The sequence below is a fragment of the Corvus cornix genome, chromosome 7 (assembly GCF_000738735.6).
Source record: "Corvus cornix cornix isolate S_Up_H32 chromosome 7, ASM73873v5, whole genome shotgun sequence".
In the NCBI taxonomy this organism is placed as follows: Eukaryota; Metazoa; Chordata; class Aves; order Passeriformes; family Corvidae; genus Corvus; species Corvus cornix.
The window spans coordinates 11333276-11356860 of NC_046337.1; the positions used below are offsets into that span (position 1 = coordinate 11333276).

At 41.6% G+C, this 23585-nt stretch overlaps 1 protein-coding gene across 2 annotated transcripts; it reads left to right on the plus strand.

Annotated features, from left to right (window-relative positions):
• Positions 1 to 58: 58 nt before the first annotated feature.
• On the plus strand, positions 59 to 23335 carry IQCB1 (IQ motif containing B1). 2 transcript variants are annotated; one of them, XM_039555137.1, is made up of 15 exons: positions 59 to 246; positions 565 to 800; positions 1605 to 1767; positions 3406 to 3535; positions 6172 to 6265; positions 7313 to 7412; positions 7795 to 7967; positions 10468 to 10580; positions 11648 to 11757; positions 16520 to 16662; positions 17080 to 17228; positions 17692 to 17820; positions 18201 to 18357; positions 19434 to 19663; positions 19944 to 23335. In XM_039555137.1, the coding sequence occupies exons 1-14, from the start codon at positions 74 to 76 to the stop codon at positions 19661 to 19663; spliced, it is 2100 nt and encodes a 699-aa protein (XP_039411071.1). In that variant the 5' UTR covers positions 59 to 73; the 3' UTR covers positions 19944 to 23335. The 2 variants fall into 2 exon arrangements, with proteins under 2 accessions (XP_039411071.1, XP_039411072.1); XM_039555138.1 differs by having other exon boundaries at positions 154 to 417; positions 19434 to 23333.
• The last annotated feature ends 250 nt before the right edge of the window (positions 23336 to 23585 follow it).

Here is a 23585-nt window from a genome sequence, read left to right on the forward strand (position 1 = left end):
ATTGGGCAGGGAGCGCGTCCCTCTCTGCGTCTCCACCAGCGGGGGTGTCGGAGGCGCCGGCCCGCACGCGGATATGCAAATGACACCCTCCTCCCTTAGGGGAGAGTGCTGGTTGGCGGAGAGAGGCCGCGACCACGCAGCTGTGAGGGGAGGGGGAGCGTGGGGGAGTTGTCGCGTTGGAGACGGCGGGTTCGGCGTTCCAATCCCCCCGCCCTCCCCCCGCAGTCGGGGAGCCCCCGCGCGGCGGTGAGAGGGGTCGGGGGTGCGTGTGGGTCCCCTCAGAGCTCCCCGAGGGGGCTCCGCGGCCTCGGGGCTTTGCGGCACCGGCGCCGCCGCTCCCGGGGACAGTAGGGGCACCGGGGTGACGCCGGCAGGAGAGGGCACCACTCCCTCTGCCCTTTCCCCGGCTCTGGTGAGGTGAGGCCGCTCCCGCTGCCCGCCCCGGGGGGCCGCGCTCAGGCTGCCCGGCCGGAGGTGCTCCCTGCCGGCGGAGCCGGTCTGGCTGCCCGCGGCCGCGGGAGGGAGCCCGAATGGGGCTCCCTCCATGTTTGTTTCTTTTCTCAGGGGGAGTCCTGCGGCCCGAGGCTTCCAGCTGGTGGTGCAGGAGCTGGAGGTGGGATGGAGTAGTGGCGTGAGGACCCCGCGCCTTAACATAAAAAGGAAAGAGGCTGGAATCGATGGTGGTGTGCGCCTCTGGCTGTTCCCTATGGCAGCCACGGACCCCCAGGTCCTGGCCTTGGCTGCTCAGATCACTGAGAGCAGAGAACAGGACATCCCCCTGCTGCTGCTGAAGTTAAAGGGTAATTAATACCGTTCCTAAAAGAAAAGGATGAGGTAGTGAACTATGGACAGTCCTCCCGTCTGCTTCCTTAAATACAGAAGGTTTTTCTGAAACTCTGTAAGGAAGGTTGATACGGCAGCTTTTCCTGAGTGGCATTTGGCTTGGCAACAATAAGGAGGAGGAGCTGGGGAGCAAATGGACAGAAGTTTTATCTGCCTTTCAGCTGTCGCCCTGATAAAGTAGGCCTTTTCCCTGCTGCTACGGGCAGGGGTCTTACACTTGGTCAAACAATTTCTCCCAGTACTTTTTGGGGAGAGAGCCAGGGTGGTTGTCAGTATTCAGTTTTTAAATCTTAACACAGAAACAAGATCATGAGCTCCTGTGTGATTTCCCTGTCTTTCCTTCTGCTATACAGCCACTGCTCATAGGAACAGTTGAAACAAGTCAGGTCCTGTTCTAAATTGGGATTTAATTATAAGGAAGCTATATGTTTCCCAGTGGTTGTGGTTTTATCTAGCCTAGGAAATTCATACAAATGGTCCATATCCCAGGTAATGTATGTTTTGCTACTAAATATGTAGAGAGAAAATGGAAGGCTAAGTTTAGCTATCCTTCCCAATTGTCATATAATCTTACAAATGAGTTGTAGCTGCAGCAGCAAAGATTGCTGACAAAATATTTTATGCTGTTGTTAGCACTTTTACAATTACTTTAATCCTGGCTCTGTGTACATATACTCTTCTGACATTTTAGAAAAAGAAAAAAATCTTGCACATCAGAGTCTTATGTTCCTCTTTGTCTCTCTCCTGCTTTCTTCCCACAGGTATTTTAAGTAGTTCTTCCTTAGGATCTGAAGAATCAAATAAAATTAAGCAAGATATATACGATTATGGTCTTACTCAGTACTGCTTGCTGGTCCTTAAGCGAGACCACTCTCAGCTGTGTGGAGCCTGGGCTACTGCTGCCCAGCTAGCAGAGATACTAAGGTAAAAAAAGAAAAGCTGAGAAGTTTTCCTCTAGTTTTCTTTCTGTCCTTTCATCTTGCTCTTTCTCTTTTCAAGCTGTAATACTTTGGCTCCCATCCAGAACAAGGCTTGTTGTTCAGGAAAGGCCAGGGTTAAAGTGCGGGGAGCAGTCAAGAGCAGAGGGGTCAGGCATAGCCTAATTGGTCCTGTTTAATTCATTTGCATTGTGTTTCATTGAGCTGGGGGAACTGTATGGTGGGAACAGGGTTTATGTTGGCTTTACCTTCTTTTGTGGACAGTACTCACCAGTGCAACAGTTCTTACCCAGTAATTATGTAATTCTGAATTGTAGTTATTTAAAAAGGTTGGTTTGCTTAGATTTCATCTTGAAAAGTCTTCAGCCTGATTGACTCACTGCTCAGCTTGACTGTATTTAAATATTTATTTAATATACCCATTTTAAGTATTTACATTTTTAAATATAATAGATGACACAGTTCATACAGATTAGATAACCTGATGTAGTGAAATTGTGAGAATGGCATTGTAAATAAGAGAACTTTAAACTCAACCCCCCAGTGAGCCAATCTCAATTTTAAATGTCAGGAAAAAGAATACATTTAAAATTTTCCTCAAGTTGTATTTAGTTTTGGCTTAACTAGGGAGCAAAATTCTAAGGCATGAAGTAATTATGTGACCATATCTTATTTATGCCATATCTGCAGTATGAAGTTTTAATGCAAGGAATTTTAGTAAGGGATGCAAGAGTTATCACCAGAGTAGTGTGATACTTAAATCATGCCTTATAAGCTGTTTCAGTTGCAGAGAATACTGAAATTTATTTTAGCTGTAAAAATGTCCTTTTGTAACTAGATGAATCTCAGCTTCATGCCTAGAATTTGTTTTCCAAGGGCTTTGGTAGACATCTTTATGTGTGTGCTTTCCCAAAAAGCTAACATAGCCTAGATAAGATATCAGAATGCAAAATTCATAAAAAGTCAGGAAGACTCTTTTGTTGCACTGATATCAGTGCCGAGTGCAGAATTGAAACAACTTACCAGTTGTAAAACATGCAGTTTCTTGTAAAAAGTCTTCCAGAAACAACCAACGTGTTGTGGTGAGTAAAATAAGAGAGCTGAGATCTGAGGAACTGATTTCTAGCCCACATGTCTTCCCCAGTTAGAGAAAAGTTGTAGGCAGGCTCGCTGAAGGTTTTGTGGTATATTTTTTTATACATATTTTCACTGCCTGATGTGCACTCTCTTCATCATCAGGCTTCCTTTATAATTTTCTTTTCTACCTTTCTATTTTGCCTTTTTTTTTGCTTCTTTATGACCATCAGAGCCCTTCCCTAGAATATGGAACAAGCCTGAACAGATTCTTTGAAGCTGAAGGAGAAAGTGCCTTGGATATGTTTTTAACTGAGAGATGCCGTAATAAGTAGTAATATGGTCTCCAACCTGCAAGTGATTGCTCTTCCTTGGAGGCAGCCACCTTGGAGCCAGTCACAGCAGTGAGCTGTTGTTCAGGGGGGAATTATCCCATGGCACTGAAGCATTTCTTTGATGATGTGACATTCATTCAAAGTTGTTCAAACAGTCCTTTGACTATTCAGATTGATTTTTTTTCTTTTTTCTTTTTTTTTTTCCTCCTCTGCAGTCATTGTTGTGTAGGGCTAGAGGTGAAAGAAGATCCTGAGGAATTTTACAAGAAGTTTCTTCCTTCAGCTATAGACAGCCTGCTGGTTTTGGGAAAACGCTTGCAAGCACGATTTATCCGAGCAATCAAGGTATTTAAGTTTCATAGTTAAAGGAGCAGAGAATGCCTGCTAACTTTCTGAGGTCACATACTGGATAAGTAGGATGTTATTCTAGGGACATGGTATTAGGAAACTTTATTTTCCAGAAATTGCAGTAGTTTTTCTTATGCCTTGGAGCTCTGAAGCTGAAATCTGTCATTGTGCAGCATTTGCTCCGTGACTTGTGCAAAGCCACTCTGTTACCATAGGCCTGTTTAGATAGTTTGGCTACTACTTTTCACAAGTTTTAAAGGTAGAGGGAAGAAGTGCAATTACAAGAAGGATTGAAGAATTAGAGCAGTATGAGATGGGAAAAAAAAAGCCCTACAAAAGGCAGCATCCCAGTCATGGTAGTGTCTCAACTTTGCATACCATTAGTTCAGCCTTTGTAATAACTTAGTTCCCACTGATTTTGTTCAGCTTTACAAAAAATGGTTTAGGAAGTATTAAGATTTTAAATCAGATTTGCTGAAGTTTATTTTGTCATTCAATTTCTGCTGCATAATTGGCAAAAAAATACCAAGAATGCTCACTGCTTCTGAACTTGCACATGGAGAATACCAAAGGCAGACTTCATTAATTTATAGATTTAAGCACTTTCTCAAATTTCCCTCCTTTTTTTCAGTGAAGAAGGGTTTTGCCTGGCTAGGTTCCCTCATGCTTCTGAAGCATTGCAAGTTCTAGAATCAGAAGGAAAAAAAACCCCAACAAACAAAAACCCATGAGTAATTTAAATAACCAACTTCATGGATTCTGACAGTTTCTTTTAATATCCCCATTTCCCCATATTATCTCATTTCTTGGCCCACTGGCTTCTTGCTCTTAGTCAAAGTTTTCCTACAAAGTATTGTGATAGACACCACAAACAATAAATTCTCAGAAAGCACCAGTGCAATGACATGGTTTCTGTTAGTCCAGTACTTGAGAAGTGCATATAGTGCTTAAGGAGGAAGCTTCCTAAATGACATCCCAGGAGACTCTTATCCACAATATGTAATTTCCCCTATACTTTCTTATTATGTCTCAGCCTACATGCTACTTGAGTCAGGCTTGTGGGCAAAGATTTCTTTTGAATGCAAATCCAGTCTACGTTATAATTAGTACTTTGGCTTTTAAACTTCGTGGTCTCAGAGGTGACTGGGCACCCAGACTTGGTGCTTGCTCAGTGGAATTTTGGAAATCCCACTCTACCAGTGGAGATTTGAAGTTTATTCTGCTCTCTTTTGCTTTTTGTACAAGTCTTTGAAGTCAAGGGAAGTACTGAAATAGCTTTCAGAAACTCACATGTTGCCAAAACACAGAGCAGATAATATCACAGCTGAACTTATTAGTGTTATTTTGTATCTCTCCTTGTCAGTATGGACGAAATACAAAGTTAAACCTTGACTGAGGACTGGGGCTCCAGCAGGGATCTAGGAATAAGCTTCCCAGGGTTTCATTTGTGGAGGCTCAGTTAAGGCTTAATATAAGGCCATGTGCTTTGTAACAGCATTTGTCAGCACTGTGGTACTGTCAAACGCCCCTTTGCTTTTCCACACACCAGGATTTCAGATTTCCAGTAGCCTGTGGCTCACACTTGGAATAAAGACTGGAATGTGCATCTGTATGTGCATTCACATGTTAAAACCTGAATTCCTGCTGGTCATAGGGGAGCACTGGAGCACCTCTGCAGTGAAGAAAGGCTGAGAGAGATGGGGTTGTTCAGTGTGAAGAAGAGAAGCCTCTGAGGAGAACTTATGTCACCTCCCAGTACCTAAAGGGGCTACAAGAAAGCTGGAGAGGGACTTTTTACAAGGGCATGTAGTGACGGGAGAAGGGGTGATGGCTTTACACTGAAAGAGGGAGGTTTAAATCAGATATTGGGAAGAAATTCTGTGCTGTCAGGGTGGTAAAACACTGGGACAGGTTGCCTAGAGAAGCTGTGGATGCTCCATCCACAGAAGTGTTCAAGGCTAGGCTTGAGCAACCTGGTCTAGTGGAAGGTGTCCCAGCCCATGGGGCTGGAGCGAGATGGGCTTTAAGGTCCTTTCCCACCCTACCATTCTATGATTGATTCTGTGTTTTTTTCCAGTCCAGTGTTATCACAAGCAAGCACATAACGTAGTCTGTTTGGCAAATAGATCAAATTTCAGCTAAATAGTGGTTTGGTATTTGCTCCCAGACCTCCAACTAGGAGGTGCTGCTGAAGCTTCACCATATCAATTTTCAGGAATCTTTTTCATTTTGACTTCGTTAAAGTAATATATTTCCCACTTAGTCCATTCAATCTGTGATGCATATTTGCTGAGCCATTATTTGTCTTCTTATCCCTCCTATGCCATCAAATATTTTTAAGGAGTAAATGAAGCTTTCTCTCTCCTTGTTGTGATTTTTTTTTTTTTTCCCAAATGGATGCCTTTTTTTTTTCAGTATATTCAGATCTTCTTGATTGATCTCTGACCTTAAAGATCTCACAAGCTGGGTTGGTTTTTTTTTTTCACTAGTTCCTACAGTTTAACCAACCTCATTTGGAAATTTGGTGGTTTGGTCTCCAGATTCCTGAGGCATACAAACTTTCCCATGACATCAAGCTGAAGTCCTTAGTGAAGATACATACACGTGTTTTTACCTACTTCTCTTTTGTTTAGGATAAGGAAAAACAAGACTTTTTACACTGGTTCCAAATAGTAACTGATGCCATCTGCTGGCTGTTTGGTGGGCATATTCAACTAGCAGCATGTGGTAAGGGAAATGTCAACCCACAGAACACCTGAACATTTATTTATGGCAGCTACAAGTACCAAGAATCACTCTTAAGCTAATCTCCACCTAGTCTTCTAAATTGGAGTAGATGGTAAATCAGTCTCTCTAAGTAGTTAGCTCAACAGCAATATCTAAAATGGTAAACATCCTCTAAAGGGAAATACTCAAGAGCTCCCCTTCTAGTCTTTCAGAGACAGATATTTAAAGTGTCATCCTGTAATTTCCCTTTGTAAGTCTATACCTTTTAAAAATAGTTTTGGGGTTTTTTTCCAGTAAGGGACAGTTGATCTTTTCCTGTGTGTGATTAAAATATGCAGAAATTTGACCAGAGTACATTTCTGGGCCTGACGAGTAGATAGAGTTGGAGACAGATTTCTGAAAATTTTGCCATGATGGGAAAGTTTACAAATATCTAGCAAACTTAACTATGTATTTCTAACCAAAATAAGCTTTCATTTAAACTGATGTTAATCACACTGATTTTGAAAAACAGAATTTGGTTTTGTTTCTAGTATTGAACAAAAACCTAAGGATCATAAGATGTGTAACTAAAACCACACATGGTCAAAAAAATTACTGAATATGTAGCTAGAGATACACTAGGATAAAAAAGATGGTGCTTTAATGACATCAGTGGACTTGAATTAAATAACCTGGGGTAACAAACTGCCAAGGTGGAGGTCCGTAACCTTTTTGGATATTGTTGCCCCAGTGTTAATTCCACTGTTGTTGTAAAAAAAGGGTACTAGTGTAACATGAAGGGGTTTAAAGCTTTCATTCCATTGCATCAGTGTCTGAGGGATGTCCAAAGGCAGAAAAAACAGGGTTCAGCATGTTTTTTGGATGTTGAAGTAGTTATCTCAGTAAGTTTCAGTATAAGAATTATAAATGAAGGAATTTGTTCCAGAAACAGTGTCTGGTTTTACTTGCTATGGCTTATGACAAAGTTAATTTGTTTTATGGTATTTTCAAGTCTGGTTGTAATTGCATGATTTCTTGTTTGCTTGGTTTTGGTTTTTTTTTCAGTACTGCAAAATGATCGCTTCCTACAGTTGTTAATAACAGATGATGTTGAAACAGGAATTATAATGATGTCTGTGTTACACAATATTTTGAGGATCAATAGGTTAGTTGTTTTCATATCATTATTTTTCTTGATAATAAATATAAAAGGTAGTTTGTTACTGCTTGGTAAAATAATTTTTTTTCATATACAAGCATTGTTCTGTTTTATTGTTTGGGTTTTTTTTTTTTTCCTCTAGTCTTTGTTGTAGAAATTGAAAACATTGAAGAGCTAGGTTTTTAGTGCTCTTAAATTGAGGAAGTGGTAATTGGCTGATTGAAACAGTAGTACTGCCTGGATTAGATTCCTGCTCCAGCTAGCTGGGCATCTTGGGTTGCTGTATATAGCCTGACATAGCTAAAAATAAGTCACTGTTAAAAAGCTCATGTTTTTTAGTGAACACTTCTGTCCCCCTCCTCTTTTTTTTCCTTTCTTATTTTTAAAGTTCTGTCTTGCTTCAAGTTGAAGAAGAGACCCTTCACTCTGTTTTGGATGAACTTGTTTACAAGCTTTCCTCTACCACCAATCCTGCTGTAGGAAGTGCTGCCACAAAACTGCTGTTGTTGGTGGCAAAACTTTGCAAACAGCTTGTGCAGTTACTCACAGCTCGCTACAAAGGTTTGTAAACATGCATGGGACCAATCACTGAGCCTCCTCTTACATTCCCCGTGAAAATAAAAAGACAGGTTTCCCATTGTGGTTCAATAACTCTCCAGTACAGGTGGAAACTACAGTGCTGTGTTGCTTTGGTTTTTTTTTTCCTTCTATTCATTTTCATTGCAGTTTAAGGTACCACTCCTCTTTTTGTTTCCTAGATTTATTTTCTTCTGCATATTGAGGACTCTGCATGTGGCAGCTTGTCTTTTAAAGCTGTTGTTTGTCACTTCCAACCTGATGGGCTTTACTTCTTTCTGTTTCCCTGTGCAGGTTGGTTATTGAGGAATCCGCTGGCAGGGTGCCTGTACTGCCACAGTCAGAGAGCCCTGTGTCACATCTGCCACAGTGCTAAGGCTCACTAATCCAGAATATGAAAGTTTTACTTAGATAAAGTAAACCTTTTGACCCTGGCTGCTGCAGTGACTGCTCATCTGATAAGGGGCTGTTTAGTTATCCAGGAGCTGTCTTTTGATATCCAAGTAATTGGAATGAACTCTTTCAAAGAATTCATGAAATGAGTTTATCATTTTGTCTTGATGCCTTCAGATGATGAGGCTGAGTATGTGTATAATTTGTTCCATGTTTTTCATTCTTTAATCAGGTGCCCCATTTAATGCTTCTGTCTCTAGCCTAGCAGGGAGCTCCAGGAAACCCCTTTGTACACTATCATGCCCATGGAGACTAGGGAAGAGGCATAATGTTTGCCAGGTCTTTTATATTCTGGATGTTATTGTTGGTCAAAACTACTTGTGAGCAGCCTCAGTCTGTTAAAGACAAGGACATTAAGAAGAGGGAGTGCTAGGCAAAAATGCCCAATTCCCCTTTTTTGCATTTGTGCTGACTACTTATTATACAGTACCAGCCAGATAAATTTCTGGACCAGGTGAACAGCTTTGCCACCTTTTTGCCTACAGAACTGAGAGGAGGGATTCCTTATAGTATGGAATTAAGAATAGTGTGCCTAAGGCTGGTATCACATTGTAGATTCTTGGGAAGCTGCTGTGATGGTCTGATCATCCCAGCTGTAGAATGCTGATTTGTCTAAAGAGGTGCAAATCTCCATCAAAGGATGCTTTATTTTGCTCTAGAATCACAGTATGCCACAGTCATTTAGAAACTCTTCATCTGTCTCCTGTACGTTTCATCTTTCCACTAAGAAAAGAAAAAGAAATTACTTTTTTACTCTAGTTTTTTTTTAAGTTAGAATCCTTCTGTTAGTTTTAACTCAGGCTTTGGAATCCTTTAGAGATTTTGAGGAATAAAGCAACAAAGAAAGCATTACAGCCTTTCTACCATCTGGCCATTGAAGTCCCTTGGCTTCACAGTGGCTCAGAGCTGTCAGCAGTGTGAGGTGCTTTGGTGTGACCTTTGCCAGTGAAGGCAGCCTGCCAGAGGTGACGGCATCTCCAAGACCAGCACAGTCAGGTTTCCAGGAGGGCCTGGCCTTTTGTCTGCATGGGTTGACACATCTGTGAGACACATTTGAGGTATTCCCTGTCAGTAGCCAAAAGGTGCATATGGCTGTGTAGTCTGTACAGAGACTGGCAAATGGTTGTGTCAGACCCGCAGCCCTTCTCTTGTGTAGCTTAGCTCCCTGCTTTTGCAGGGCTCAGGCAGCCTTGGGCACTCACTGACTCCATTTACACTCCTGCCTGTCTCTCTCCTGAAGTGTTTAACTGTTGTTGTCTTTCCAAAATGGTGCACATGGTGCCACAGAGGTGCCATTTCTGTGTGCTCCAGATCCTGTAAGTACATGTGAGTGTTGGAGTTGCCCAGTGTATGAATATGCTTATGGACAATGATTTGAAGATGGAAAAGTTACTTGAATCTGCAGTTCAGAAGGCGAACACGTGCCTACTTCAGGCCCTCCTTCCTCTTCCCTCCAACTCTCTGCAGAGCCCTTAGGCTCTGGGATTTGTCTGATACAAACATTTTAGCACATGTGTGTGTTGTGGGGGAGTACAAGTGTGCTTTTTAGCTACTGCAGACCCAAAAAGCTGTTTTGTCTCATGGATTGGATGCACTCAGAGTTAAACTATGCTGTACAGATAAGACATCAAACAATTCCAGTTAGAAATAAATAAAATATATAATGAAAAATATGAGAAGAGTGTTAATAACACCCAGCACTTGTGTGGTGCTTTGAATTCTTTTTATTACCTTAAAATGACTTACTGATAAGACACTGAAAGTACATTGGCAATTTGACTGCCAGTGGTATAGACACAATACTGCCTTGGACATACAAAATCACTTGATAATACTTCTCTGTGATAGTTGGAGCATCAGATATTCTTTGATAAGATTATGCATTGACACTTAAAAGATGGCTCATGCTGTTCAGCTCTCATGCTCCTTTGCACATAGAATCACATTTGATTTGTTGACTTGCAGTTTGTTACTTTAAAAGCCTGAAAAGAAAAATTCACTTTAGTGAACTAGCTACTTCTCTTTTTCTTAGGATTAAAAGGGCTTTTAAGTAAACAGTGGACTGGCAAAGGATTTGACAGGGAGCTCAATCAGCTCTTGGACCTGCTATATTTGGAACAATCCAATGGAAAAGGAGAAATGCAGGTGAAGTTTAATGAGACTTTCAGATGTGAAATCCTATTTACATGTGATTTGTGTATGTTTAGAATGGATTTACTATATCACTTTGTAGACACTTTTTAAAACTTGTGTTATTATTTCACTATGTTAATTTTTTAATTACCTTTTAAAATTTATTTTATTGTGGTTTTTTTAAAACATCAAGAAATTGCTCAGTCATTAAGATATGGGACTGTGACTCAAGAGACTGACTTTCTGTGCAGATTCACCATAGATTTCAATATAACAACGGGGCAAAATAATTTATTTTTTTGCTAACTGTAAAATTAAAATAACTGCATCTGCTTTTCTGACATCAGTGTTATAAATTTAGATCTCTGAATTCTAGGCAGCATTTACATAGAGCTAAGTCATATGCAGAAAATGTGCAGTAAGAACACCACCTGGACTATGTTCCCAATAAGAGACAATGTGTGTTTCATGATCATCTTAAAAAAATTTTACATGCAGGTTTCTCAGAGACAATACTTTAAAGAAAATCAGAGTTATGTTTGCTGAGACCTGCTTTCATCTCCAACAGAGCAGGGTGTTTTGTGTTTGTTTGTTTGTGAGGTTTTTTTAAATCCATTTAAGAATGGAATTGATTTTTTTTTCATGTTTGCATTTCAGTGACTTCTGATCATACTGCAAATGTAACATTTTTCCTGCTGCTCTTTCTCCAAACTTGTCTTTCTGTCCTCTCTAGTGTAGGTGTTTTGATTGAATCACCATCTGAAATATCAAGTGCTTCATGTGTTTTAAATACAAATTTCTAATATTGATTATATATATGGGGTTTTTTGTGTGTATGTGCTGTAGATTCATTTGTTTACCACAGAGAGCATCAATACAGGTGATCAGATTAGCTGCTTTTGGGGCAAGTATGGAGTTCATGATAATAACTGTCTTGTAAGACTTTAAATTCCCCAATTTGATGCATTTTAAAACTGATGGGGTTTGGCCAAATGTTGAGATTGTCCAATTATGCAAGCCATAATAAAGTGTTTTCATATGCTTAGAAAATATTCTAACAACTGCTTTATTAATTTCAGAAGCAGCATCAAGCAGCTTGTATAATCCAGGCTGCGTGGCGGGGATTTCAGACAAGGAAAAGGCTGAAAAAGCTACCCCAAGCAGTGATCACTTTACAGAGAAGCTTCAGGTAAACAGCATGGCTTTGTGAAAAACGGTAAAGAATAGAATCTAGTAAGAAGGTTTGGGTTGGGCTGGGTTTTCTCAAGTTACAAAGGGGCAGGAAAAATTCAGGTCATCTAATTCAATGTCCTGTTTGAAGTAGGCCCAGCCTCAAAATGGGATCTGGATGCTCAGGGTCACATCCTGTTTTGGTGGTCTCCAAGGATGGAGATCCTACCATCTCACTTGATCCCTTTCTTTGTGCTAGGTGATTTGCCTTGGGAAGAATTCTTCCATTACAGGCAGTGGGAATTTCCTTGTTGCACTCTTTATCACTGCCTCTTGTCTTTATTCTGAGCACCCCCATGAGTCTAGCTGTGTCTGCTCTATAATACTTCTTTAGGTAGTGAGAGACAGATTTGCCTTCTTTTAGGCTAAACACACCTTGTCTGTCCTTATATATCCTACGTTCTATGGCCCTAATTGTCTCTGTTTGGACAGTGTCTATCCCTCCCATTTGTCAGTATTGGGCTTCCATTGGGGGGCCCAGTAGAGTGTGACCAATGCTCCAGGTTTGCCAAGTAAAGCCAAATAATCTTCCCATTAAGCTGTAGCCTTTGTTCCTGCAAGGGCTCACTACTGGCTCATGTCCAGCCTGTTCCCCCTTTGCAGTGGAGTTGCTGTCTGGGTAGTTGGTGCCCAGCCTGTGCTGGTTCATGAGGTTATTTTGTACCAGGTGTAGAATTTCCCGTTTGAACTTCATGTGGCTTTTATTGAAGCATTTTCTGTGTTTGTGGAGGTTTCTCTGAGTGTCAGCCCTGCCCTGCGTGGGAGACTGTGATGACAGCCTTGGTAAAGTCAAGGAAAATGACATTCACTGCTTTCCCCTCATCCACAGAGCCAGTCATCACAGAATGCAATTCAGCTGGTCAAATCTGATTTGCCTGTGATAAGTCTATGCTGGCTGTTCCCATTCACTTTCCTGTCCTTCCTGGATATAGCTTCCTTGAGAACTTGTTCCCATGTCCCAGGCCCTAAGTTTGGGCTGACCAAGTGTTCCTTCATTGAAGATGCCTTTTTCCAGTCAGCTGTTATTTCTCAAACATAAAGGTAATGTAATGCCAATACAAGCTTTTTCACTGCAGATTTTTTTAGCAGAAACATCCAAACAATGTGCTTTTTCAGCAGTACCAAGCTGCCACTTCTGGTGCCAAAAGCTCCAACTGTCCCTTTCCCAGCTGCCAGACTTCTCCATGGAAAAAACTTACTTTTGTGATGCTTTCATGTTTTCTGTGTAAAAATTTGTGGCATATGGAAAACTGAAAGTGTGGCATACTGTGGCATGGGATCGCACTAAATAGCACTAGAAGATGATATACTGGTGGTAGGACAGTTAACTGATTCACAGTTAACTTGACACAAAATTGTAAATTATATTGGAGCTATCCTGGAGCTTCCACATGCCAGAGTGCTGCAGAAACCAAGGCCCATAGTGCTTGCTCAGTGTTGTGCTTTCAAGACCTTGTTCTTCATTAATTTTTTAAATCTTTGGCTCTCAGAAGTAGAGTCACTTCAGTGACCTAGAAATAGTATCCTCTGCCTTGGAGCAGCACAAAAGAAGGAAGCTATGTAAATAATGCTTGTCTCACTTGAATAAGATTTCAGCAGTAATGTTAGCACCTGTTAGGCTAGCTCTTTTGAGAAATTTAGTGTGAATCCAATGTAGGTTAAGGAATCTAAATCAAATGCAGACTCCACAGCAGGTTTTTCAAACTTTTTTTGCATGTTGATCATTACTGTGTCAAAAGTAGATCTTAGAAATCATTGTCAAATTACATTGCATTGTGACCAAAGTAAGACAAAGCAAACATTTATGCTTTATTGTCTAGACTGGCCTTAAGAGGTTATTGGACTATCTAAGGTGTAATCTTTAAATTCTGAAAGGTTTGCAGTGGCAAGCAGTGTGTCTGTTGAGGGCTACTGATCACCACACTTTTGTGCTGCAGTCAGGCATCCTTGTCACTCCTTTTTACTCCTTGAAGTAAATATTCCTTATACACTTGAAGCCAATATTCCTTCCCTCATCAGGCACCTTGAAAGCCTGCAAGCCAAACTCATAACCCAAAAAATTTGGATAATGGGCTCAGACATAACATGGAAAAGCAGCAGTGAAAGGGTGGTGTGACTATCAGCAGCCACCAAGCTGCTTGACTCCCTTGTGTCGTATTTTCAATATTGTAAGCATTAGTGTGTGCCTTTTAAGTAGTTCTTGAGTCATTTGAATGGACTTTTGAAAGTGTTTGTTTAATATTGAGAGGAATGGAAACTTACAGTGTTCATGGCTCACTCAGTGCCAGTGTACTGAGCAAATACAGTAACTGTCGAGTGCCAGTATTGGTTTTCTTCTGTCTAGGTCAAAACATTACACTGAAAAATAGTGTTTGGAATATTGTAAACATGAGTTTTTAAGAGGACTTTTTAATTTTTAGCAGTCGGGTTCTGGTTATGTTCACAGATTTATTTTAGAATAAGTGTGGTTAAATAGTGCTGAGACTGAAACTCCAAACTTTGCTCACCTGCAGCTGCAGAGGAAGATCTTAAACTCTGCAAGTTATAAACTTTTAAACTGTGGTTTCAGAAATATCTCCTCAGTGAATGTTAAAGCCTGTAGTCTCTCCTTGAAGCTAGTTCACTGTTACATAGCTAATTGTAGGATATTTAAAATGGCAAGAATTTTTATTAATAATGCATCAAAAATGAAACCATTTTACATTTCTAAAGAGATGACCAGAGGGAGGCTGCTCTGTGCCATGAACTGCTGAAGGAAGCTTAGATCTTACTCTGTGTGTTTTACTTTAGCTCAGAGGCAGTTCCCTGTCACGGTGTGGTCTCGTGCAAACAAATACATCTATCATTAGGAGAAACAGAGGATTAAGACCATGTGTTCTGCAGACTACATAGGAAAGAATCAGTATCAAAGAATCATTTAAATACCTGACAGACACTCTTGGTTTCACAGATGTGCATCTGAGAAGTTCATGAAACATTTCTGTAGTTTTCAATGTAGTGAAGCTGATTAAAAATTGATGGGCAAAATATTAATAGTTTTATCAAGAAAATGACACCAGAAGTCCTGTTTGGTCCTGTGACTTCATTCGCCTTACAAATATAATATTTGGATTTAAATATTAATTACCTGAATTAAAATTGTAAAAATTTACAGCTCTAATTTGCAGAAATGTGTGGGCTGAAAACCTTTAATTTCCTTGAAATCATTCTGATATAATCACATGTATCATGATCTGTCTCTGTAGGTAGGTGTATGGGCACACCTCAAGTCTGCATTACAGTTGTAAAAGGATTATGGTCTGTCAGATTGTGGTGTAGGCTTTTTTATCTGTTAGGGTCAGATCTTTAAATCCAGAGCATCTCTTTTACGCAACATCTTTCATCCCAATCTCTCTCCAACCAGTTAAAAAGACTGAAGAGAAATTATGGTTGGTGGAAAAATTATAGCTCAATTTATACTAGTGATGGGAAACACACAAATAGTTCAGTAGTACTGTGAATCTAAAGGCATGTACCATGCAGCAATAGCAAAATTGCTGGACATTAGTTCTAGTCTGTGGACATTTTCCTCCTCTAGCATCCCTTATAACTCTGCTCTGTCCATTGGTTTTCTTTCCTAGTGCTTAAAGCACTTCTTTCATTGTCCCCAGAAAAGTGCTAGAGGAGAGCAGGATGCAGGGCTGTGGGCCCAGTGGGAGTACTCAGGTCCTAAGTGGGGAAGTGATTTTGCTGCAATAGGAACAGAGAAGTCCCATTGTTACCTTGTTGTGGGGTAAAGTTGTACATTCTCAGGCCTTAACCTGCTAATGGGGTTGGGTCCATGGGGATGAGAAGGGCAGTGAAGGGAGGGAGAGTCTCAGCTCACACCTCCTCATACTTCACTGAGAGCATGGCCAAGTGATCTCACAAATTACTAGTATTGATACATAAGTATGTAAAGTATTTATATGTTAGACTCTACATAGATATGTTGCTATGTGTATAACTGATGTACATGTTGTTATTAGCTTAAACACGCCAGGGCCAGTTGCAGAGGTTTTCAATTGTCTCATCTGTGAAACATCTGCTGCGGCTTTTTGAGTGCAGAGCAGGGCAACATCCTAACATCAAATCTAGAACCGATCAGGAGGAATTTGCAGGAAAATTCTTTCATAGTGTTCTCTTAACAAAGCTGATGGAGCAAATCTGTCAGTCTGTATTTCCTGGAGAAAAAAAATCCCTCCAAAATTAAGAAGTGAGGTTTGGCAGCCAAAATTCTGATCTAGTTTTGCAGTCACTACAGAAATAATGATATGTATTATGGGAAGCAGGTGCCATGCATGCTGATGGATGGACTGGAAAAGGTGCATGCTGGAGCAGATGGCTAATGTTGCTTTACCTCTGCCCCAGATGATGGACTCAAAATTTTTGTTCCAGTTCATTCTGGCTGTGAATGTCCCATCATTCCCTTCAGGGTTTTTGGAACTTTATCCTAAGTAAAGATTTATACTTTGATTTCATAGAGTGGTTCAGAGTTTTTCATGGCTATAGATAGCGTGGTAATTTGTTAGTTTGCAGGAGACTTCTCATTGCTTGGTGTCATTCTGCATCCAACAGCTGGCATAGCAGAGTGTTTTGTGGATTTTCTTTCTTGATGCTGGACCACTTAACACAAATAAAAAGAGAGATACTTTAAAGAAATGTACAGCTTAAGGTAATTGTTAATGATTTTTGTATTGCAGAGCTAAACGGGAACAGGAGCTGCAGCATTTAACAAAACAGAAGGAAGATGAAGCTCTAAAACTGCAAATGCAACTTCAGAGACAGAGGGCCATGAGACTCTTCCATGAACGACAGCTGGCCTTACTGGAAGTTGTCCATGCCAGTATGATTGATATTAAACTATAGCAGAAGATTAAACTGTAGGGGACTCCTTAGGAACAATTTCCCCAAATCTATTTCCTAATCTTGCATGTCTGTTTGCACTGTAGTCTTACTGTCTCTTCTCCTGACCCAGTTATCTGAAAGAGAATGTGCTAATTCCCCCAGGGCTCAGTAACTACTGATCAAGATCTGCTGCCTTCAAAATGGTGCAGGGGAAAGGGAGAGCCAGTTTTCTTGTGTTACAAAGCTCCATTGTAGCTATGATCTGCAAGACTTGGCCAACAGCTGGCAGACCTTGGGGGCTTTTAACTGAGAGCACCCAAGTTTTTTGGTACTATCTAGTTTGATGATTAACGATGTTAATTGTTAAGAGAACCCAACCTACAGTCTTGTAACTGGGTTTTTGTTACCTTTGTAGGTCAGGTGAATAAATACATGGAGGAAATGGAGGAGAAATCAGCATTAACTATCCAGAGGTTCTGGCGAGGGTATAGAGCAAGAAGAATTTTTCATCAGCAGAAGCAATCTCTTAAGGAGTATAAGGCAGCTGTCATAATTCAGAGAGCTGTAAGTATTTATACTTTGTTCTAACAGTAGATAGGACTGAGCAGATTATTGTGAAGGCTCATAAAACCCTGTTCATTCTCTTACTGTCAATGTAGCCATAATTTATTAAAAAATTACTCAAGGGGTGATAGTCTAGAGCCACAAGTTGCTTTAAAGGGTTAAACCTTGTATGGGCTATAAAGCCTAATACAGTCATGAACTAAAATATGAAAGCTGCTTCTTTGAAACCCAGGCTTGGAATGTCACCATACTACAAATGAGTCAGTAACTTACTATGAGTGTTGTTACTTATTATTTAGTGTTCATGCTGACCTTGTGAGTTGTCTTTTCAGCATCATAGCTGCATTTAGGCTCTAGCAGATGCAGTACTAAAACACTTTTCTTTTGCTGATCAATTACAAACAAAGCAGGAAGACAAACCTTCTCTCTATGATTGTCATATTCTCATATGTTCCTTACAAAGGCTTGTAAATTCTTGGAGAAACGAAGAAGGAGGAGACCTCTCTCTCCTTGGAAAGAGCCCAAGGGACTGACTGATGAGCAGAGACTAGCTTTGCAGCAGAAGGTGGATGACTACATCAAATTGCATCCGGTCTGTTTCTTAGTCATTTCGTAATTTGCATTAATGATGCAACATAAAATACTGTAGGGATGAAATATATTCAGCTTCATAAATTCTGATCAAGATAATCCATTTGAGGTATGTATGTATTAACCCTGCTTGTTTGACAGCAAGACGCTAGAATATTGGGGATTTTAACCATTAATCTAATAAAAAGTGTGAAAGCAAACTGTAATTGGAAAATTTGTATACATGATGATGGATAACTTTGGAGAGAGTTGCAGAGGAAGCAAAATTATGAAGTTAACAATTAAGAACAGCATTTGCCTTCCTTGTTTTGGCATTATTCTTCCCCCAAAAGTTTTAAAATAAGTAGCTCCTAATGGTAACAAACTGTTACTTTCCTCCAGGCTTCCCAAATGTCAGAAGAAATGAGTAAAGAATTGCATATGCAGGCTCAGGCAAAGCTGGCACAGTTCCTGTTGAGGAGCAGGCTGGATCAGAGAGCAGCGCAGCGGAGAGAGGCTTTACTGGCTCAGGTCAACACCGACGTGGAGCTGCTAATGAGTATGTGACTGCTCTGATCATGGCTTTGATTACCATTTGGATTAAACCAATTTAGAGGGAAAATTAGAGTGAGCAGTGGTAAAGCCTCATTTCAAAACTGAAATATCTTTCTTCATTTGCCATATGCCTTATCTTGAGATTCAGACTTTATTAGAGATTATCCAAGTGCTGCTGTAGGTTAAGTATACACACCTGTTTTTCAAGGAGCATCTTACTCTTCTTCTGAAAGTGTCTCTCTGATATGTTCACAAGAAAAGCAATGGCACTGTAACAGACATACAATTTCTTCAAAGGGGGTCTCACACAACATATTCACCCACATTTTTTTTGCTTTGGTTTGTTTTCTTGTGTTGTAAGTAAGCTGCTGGTTAAAGCACTCTCACCCCTTCCAGATAAAGAGGGAAATCTTTGAGCTGTGAATTCCACGTTTTCATTTTATCTGGCCTGGCTTTAGGTGAAACAGAATTCCCTACTGTGCTGTCTTAATCCCAGACAAGTGGCTGCATGAAAGAATGAGAGTAGCAAACTGCAGCCACCAGAGAGCACCCAAGCCGGGCAGAATTCAGCAAGTTACTGAATTCCATTATTTAGTCTGTCACGTGCTGTGTCACTGCAGCTCATCACTCCCTGAGCAGGCAAATCAACAACGCACTCTTACACTGTGCTGGGTCCCCCAAGCAGGGAATTCACAGTGCTCCGGCGCCGGAGCAGTGGGAACACCATGCTGATGTCACCCTGTACCAGGAACACTGATCCAGCAGTAGTGACCAGGACATTCTCTGAGGTTATACTTCCACAGGAAGTCATTTTGGTGGATGCCACCACTGCACCTGAAAGAAGTAGTCCATCTTTCCCCTTTCTTCTTTCTGCCCAATGTATTATGTATTTATTTTTATTTGGATTGCCTCTCCAATCAGATTTATGATTTATCATGTAGTCATAAAATTGCGATGCCCGCACAGGGAAAGGAGTGACCTAGGACAGTGGGAAGTGGGAGGGTAGTACTCCTTTTTTTTTTGTAAATACTCATAAGACCACAAACAAAATACAGAAAACTCTCCTCCTTGTTCTTGCAGATGCTCCAGGTTTAGCAGAGACCACAGAAAAAGATCTTGGTGCCTTTATGAGTCGATCAATCCCTGTAGCTACCAAGGCAAGACAAACCCACAACACTATGCTGAAATACACTCGTTGGCCATGGTGGAAGAAGCTTGGGGATGAGTTTATGGAGGATGATGTAATTCCTGACGATGCCATAAACACAGAACTGGAAACTCTCTTTATTGGAGGAAGGAAATCCTTTTAGGTAACAAGCAGATGAATTTCATATTCAACCAGACTCGTATCTAGCACTATGCACTCACTTGTGTATGCTTTTATAGAAGGAAAACATTTGAAAAAGACCAAAGCCTTATTTTAGTGGATTTTACTTAGTAAGAATCCCTTCTTGTACATCAACAGTTGGGCCCTATTGATTGTGCTGTTGCAAATAGGATTTAAATACTGTATTTGTAAATGAGGGTATTTTGTAATTTGTATCACTTTAAAAGTAAGTTCATAACCTTTGGTTTTTCGGTTATTCATAGTGGGATGCATAAAGAATCAGGCCATTGTAAAAGCCTGGGATTTTAGAGGAAAACATTTTATTGGGTGATATGCTTTGAAATAGAGATGGATCCAGAACAAACCAAGACACCAGTAAGAAATCAAGCAAGCATGAGGGAGGCTGGATGCTTTCTTTGTATTCTGCCTCCCAGAATAGCTGTGTAGCCGTTGTACCGGGGATGGTGAGAAGAACAGCACAGAATTCAAGTCCAGGATAAATGGCCGATTTATTAATGAATTAAATCTGTCTTTTATAACTTGGCTTGCAATAGAGGAATGATATGATTGGTCCATTGATCAACTACCTACCAGAGTGATTGGCTGAATGGTATAACACCCATTTCCAAAATATTTTTCCCAGTATACCAAAACACTTCTGCACCTGTGAGATAGTTTACAAAATCTCAAACTGTTTCCCAGCTAGTCTGCACGAGAAAGGAGACTTTCACAGGCAGCTGTAGAAAGCTAGAAAATTTCTCTGCTAGTTTTTTAGTATCCACATAGCTGTCCTTGCTTCCCCCCTCCGTAGGTTTCCTTTTATTTAACTTTGTCCAGGAGCTCTTTATTCATCTATGAAGGCTTCCTGGTGTCTTTGCCCGCTTCCTTTTTATTGTGATGCATTGCTCCTGAGCTTGGAAAAGGTGATTCTTGAATATTAACCAGCTTTCTTGGGCCCTCCAGGGCTTTGTCCCGGGGTACTCCACCAAGCAGGTCCTGAAGAAGCCAGTCTGCTCTCCTGAAGTCCAGGGCAGTGAGCTTGCTGCGCACCCTCCTTGCCATCCTTGAACTCCACCATTCCATGGTTACTGCAGCCAAGGCTGCCCTTGAGCTTTGCATTCCCCACCAGCCCCTCCCTGTGGATGAGGACATGGTCCAGCATTTCACCTCTCCTAGTTGGTTCCTCTATGTCTTGGAGAAGGAAGTAATCAGCAGTGCATTCTGGGAACCTCCTGGACTGCCTGTCCCCTCTGTGTTGTCCCTCTAACAGGTATTGGGGTGGTTGAAGTCCCCCATGAGGACCAGGACTTGTGAACATGATGCTGTTTCTATCTGTTTGTAGAGGACTTTATCAGCTCAATCTTCCTGTTTGGGCAGTCTGAAGCAGACCCCTACTATAATGTCACTAGTCCCTACCTTCCCTTTAATCCTGACCCATAAACTTCAGCCGGTGTGACCATCTGGACCATCAGCTCTGTCTTTTTAAACCAAGCAGAAGTTGCTTAATCCAGAAAGATCTCCAGCGCAGGGCCTCTGCAGTCACTGTGACCTGGAGGACAGTAAACCCTAGTCAAGAGCTGGATGGTGCTGCCTAGTGATGTGTCTGGAAGAAGAATTTGAGGCTCTGCTAGTGCCATAGCTACCTGTGCTATTTTTCAGGTGAAAGACCAGAGTCTCAAAAATTAGATCATGCCTCACTGCAGAGGAGGAAAAAGTGCAGTGGTTTCTGCTGATTGTATGTGGGCAGCAGTATTGGTTCAGCATGTTTGTTTTCCATTCTCTCTGGAAGGCTTTGAGTTTTAATTTTAGTGGAGATGAATGGAAAACAAATAAATAGAAACAGTGGGCAGAAGACCAAGCCCATTCAGATGCAGCTGATACATGGAAATTAATAACTGGATGGCTGCCAGGAGGAAGAGCTGTGCTCTATGTTATTTTTTTTTAACAGAGTTGTGATTTGGAATGCACTGAATTGGCTCACAATTCCTTTCTTGGACAGTTAACTGGTGGAACAATCCATTAAGTATTTGCTAGGGCACTTGCAGGTGTCTGTTGAGTTACATATTATTCTGCACAGCTCTGTTGGGCATTTGAGTCATGTCCATAACAAGACAAGTGCCCTACAAGTACAAGAGCAGAGGGTCTGGGGGCAGTAACCAAGTGCTCCATGGGATGGAAGCTATCCTTCAGCAGCCAAGCTCTGGCACTGGAAATGGCCCAACACCTCTGGATGAACTGCAGCAAACCAGCTTTTCCCTCCTGAATACCTGAGTCCTCTGTGCACATCATTGTCCCCTCAGCTGTGCAGCCACTGGCCCAAACGATTTTGATGCAGACGCCTCTTCTCTTATATTTATTCCTAGTCACACTTATTCTAACAGCTCCTTAGTGCAGGAAGATGGTCACAAAAGGGCTTTGCTGAATCTATCTTATATAAACAGCTGACCCCCATGGCCAGTGTTAAATACCAAGTGAATTAGAGAGCCATCCTCCCAAAAAGCCATTTATTGTAATGGCCTCTGCCACTCACTGCCAGTGGAGTGGATAATGAACTCCCCCTTTGGAATATGCAAATTGCTAAGTCATGGGGATTTTCAAGTGAACAGAGAGCCTAGTGGAAGATGCTGTCTTGCTGGAGGAACTCAAGTTGCTGGTCCAGCAGCACAAATTCCTCTGCTCCACCACAGCCCTGATAAAAATGCTTTGTTTTACTTTGTGCTTGTCACCAGGAAATCACAGTCAGCTGCATTTTACAGACCAGGAAACCTGAGGCAAGAGAGCCATGAGGGAATATGCCTATGGCAATATATAGCTGTATAACCTGTCACCTGTTCCTGTTACTGTCCCAGGAAGAGCGAGCCAGAAAGGGGTCACATGATGGGGTGGAGCTGGGAGATGTTCTTGGATGCCAGTTGCTGTGGCCAGTTTGGAGCCTGGGCCCAGTAAAAGAGATTCCCAGCCTCCTCTGTAGCCCACCTTTGCTCACAGTGGGAGGGATTTGGCATAGCTTGACTCATCCTCTTTTCAAGTCTTCCTGCACCATGGGCAGGACATGTTGCTGGCATTTTATTTCACTGCAGCTCCTTCTGGAATAAAATACTCCTGCCTGAATAATGGGCACAGATACAGACATCTGAACAGAAGTCACCTCCAGCTTGCTACCAAGTGAACAGTCCTGTCTGGGTTATACAATTACCCAAAACAAGACTGTAGGAGAGGTCGTGAGCTGTGATGGTCCAGTCCTACTCCTGCTTTCCTGTTTGCCACAGACCACAGGCATGCCCAGAAAGCCTGGAGCTGTTACTTGGTCATAAACCTACAGCATGGGTAGTCTAGCCAGGCAGGAAAAAGGGGCAGAGTTTGGTTGTATCCAGCAGGTCTCGGCTGTGCCCCTTTGGGTAGCAAGCAGGCTTGACCTGGCAGGCTGAAGGCAGACCTTGCTCACCAAGAGGAATTTTAGGGGTGCTCTCCACACTGGTGGAGTGCCACGCCTGGGGGGGTACCTGCGATGACGAGAGGGGCAGAGGTGGAGCCTGAGCTGCGAAGGCAGTGGCACTCAGGTCGTTAAATATTGACGCTGTCTAAGCTGGCCTGTGGGGGCGATTGAGCTGAATTGCAGGTTTCTGTTGCTGTGATAAATTGGACCAATTTGTCATGTGGTTTTGTTTCTTCCCTCCCTTAAGTAATGCCATACAGGAGCATTATTGCTATGGCTTTAGCAGCAGCAAACAATCTGGAAAACAAAGTCCTCTGGTGGATATGGATAAAATGGAAGCAATGGCAACTGTTCTTCTGCCAAAGGCGCCACCAAAGTCATGGAGCTGGAAGAAGGCAACAAAAAGAACAAAACAAACAAACAAACCATTACTCAGCCCTTTCAGAGACAGAGACAAAGCAGTGTCCTC

What these genes read in the sequence shown, in the direction of transcription:
- IQCB1 (XM_039555137.1), top strand. Translation starts at nt 74, where the DNA reads ATGCAAATGACACCCTCCTCCCTTAGGGGAGAGTGCTGGTTGGCGGAG. An exon ending in GATTTATCCGAGCAATCAAG is followed by an intron (nt 3,536 to 6,171) that starts GTATTTAAGTTT and finishes TCTTTTGTTTAG; the next exon opens with GATAAGGAAAAACAAGACTT. An exon ending in TATTCAACTAGCAGCATGTG is followed by an intron (nt 6,266 to 7,312) that starts GTAAGGGAAATG and finishes TTTTTTTTTCAG; the next exon opens with TACTGCAAAATGATCGCTTC.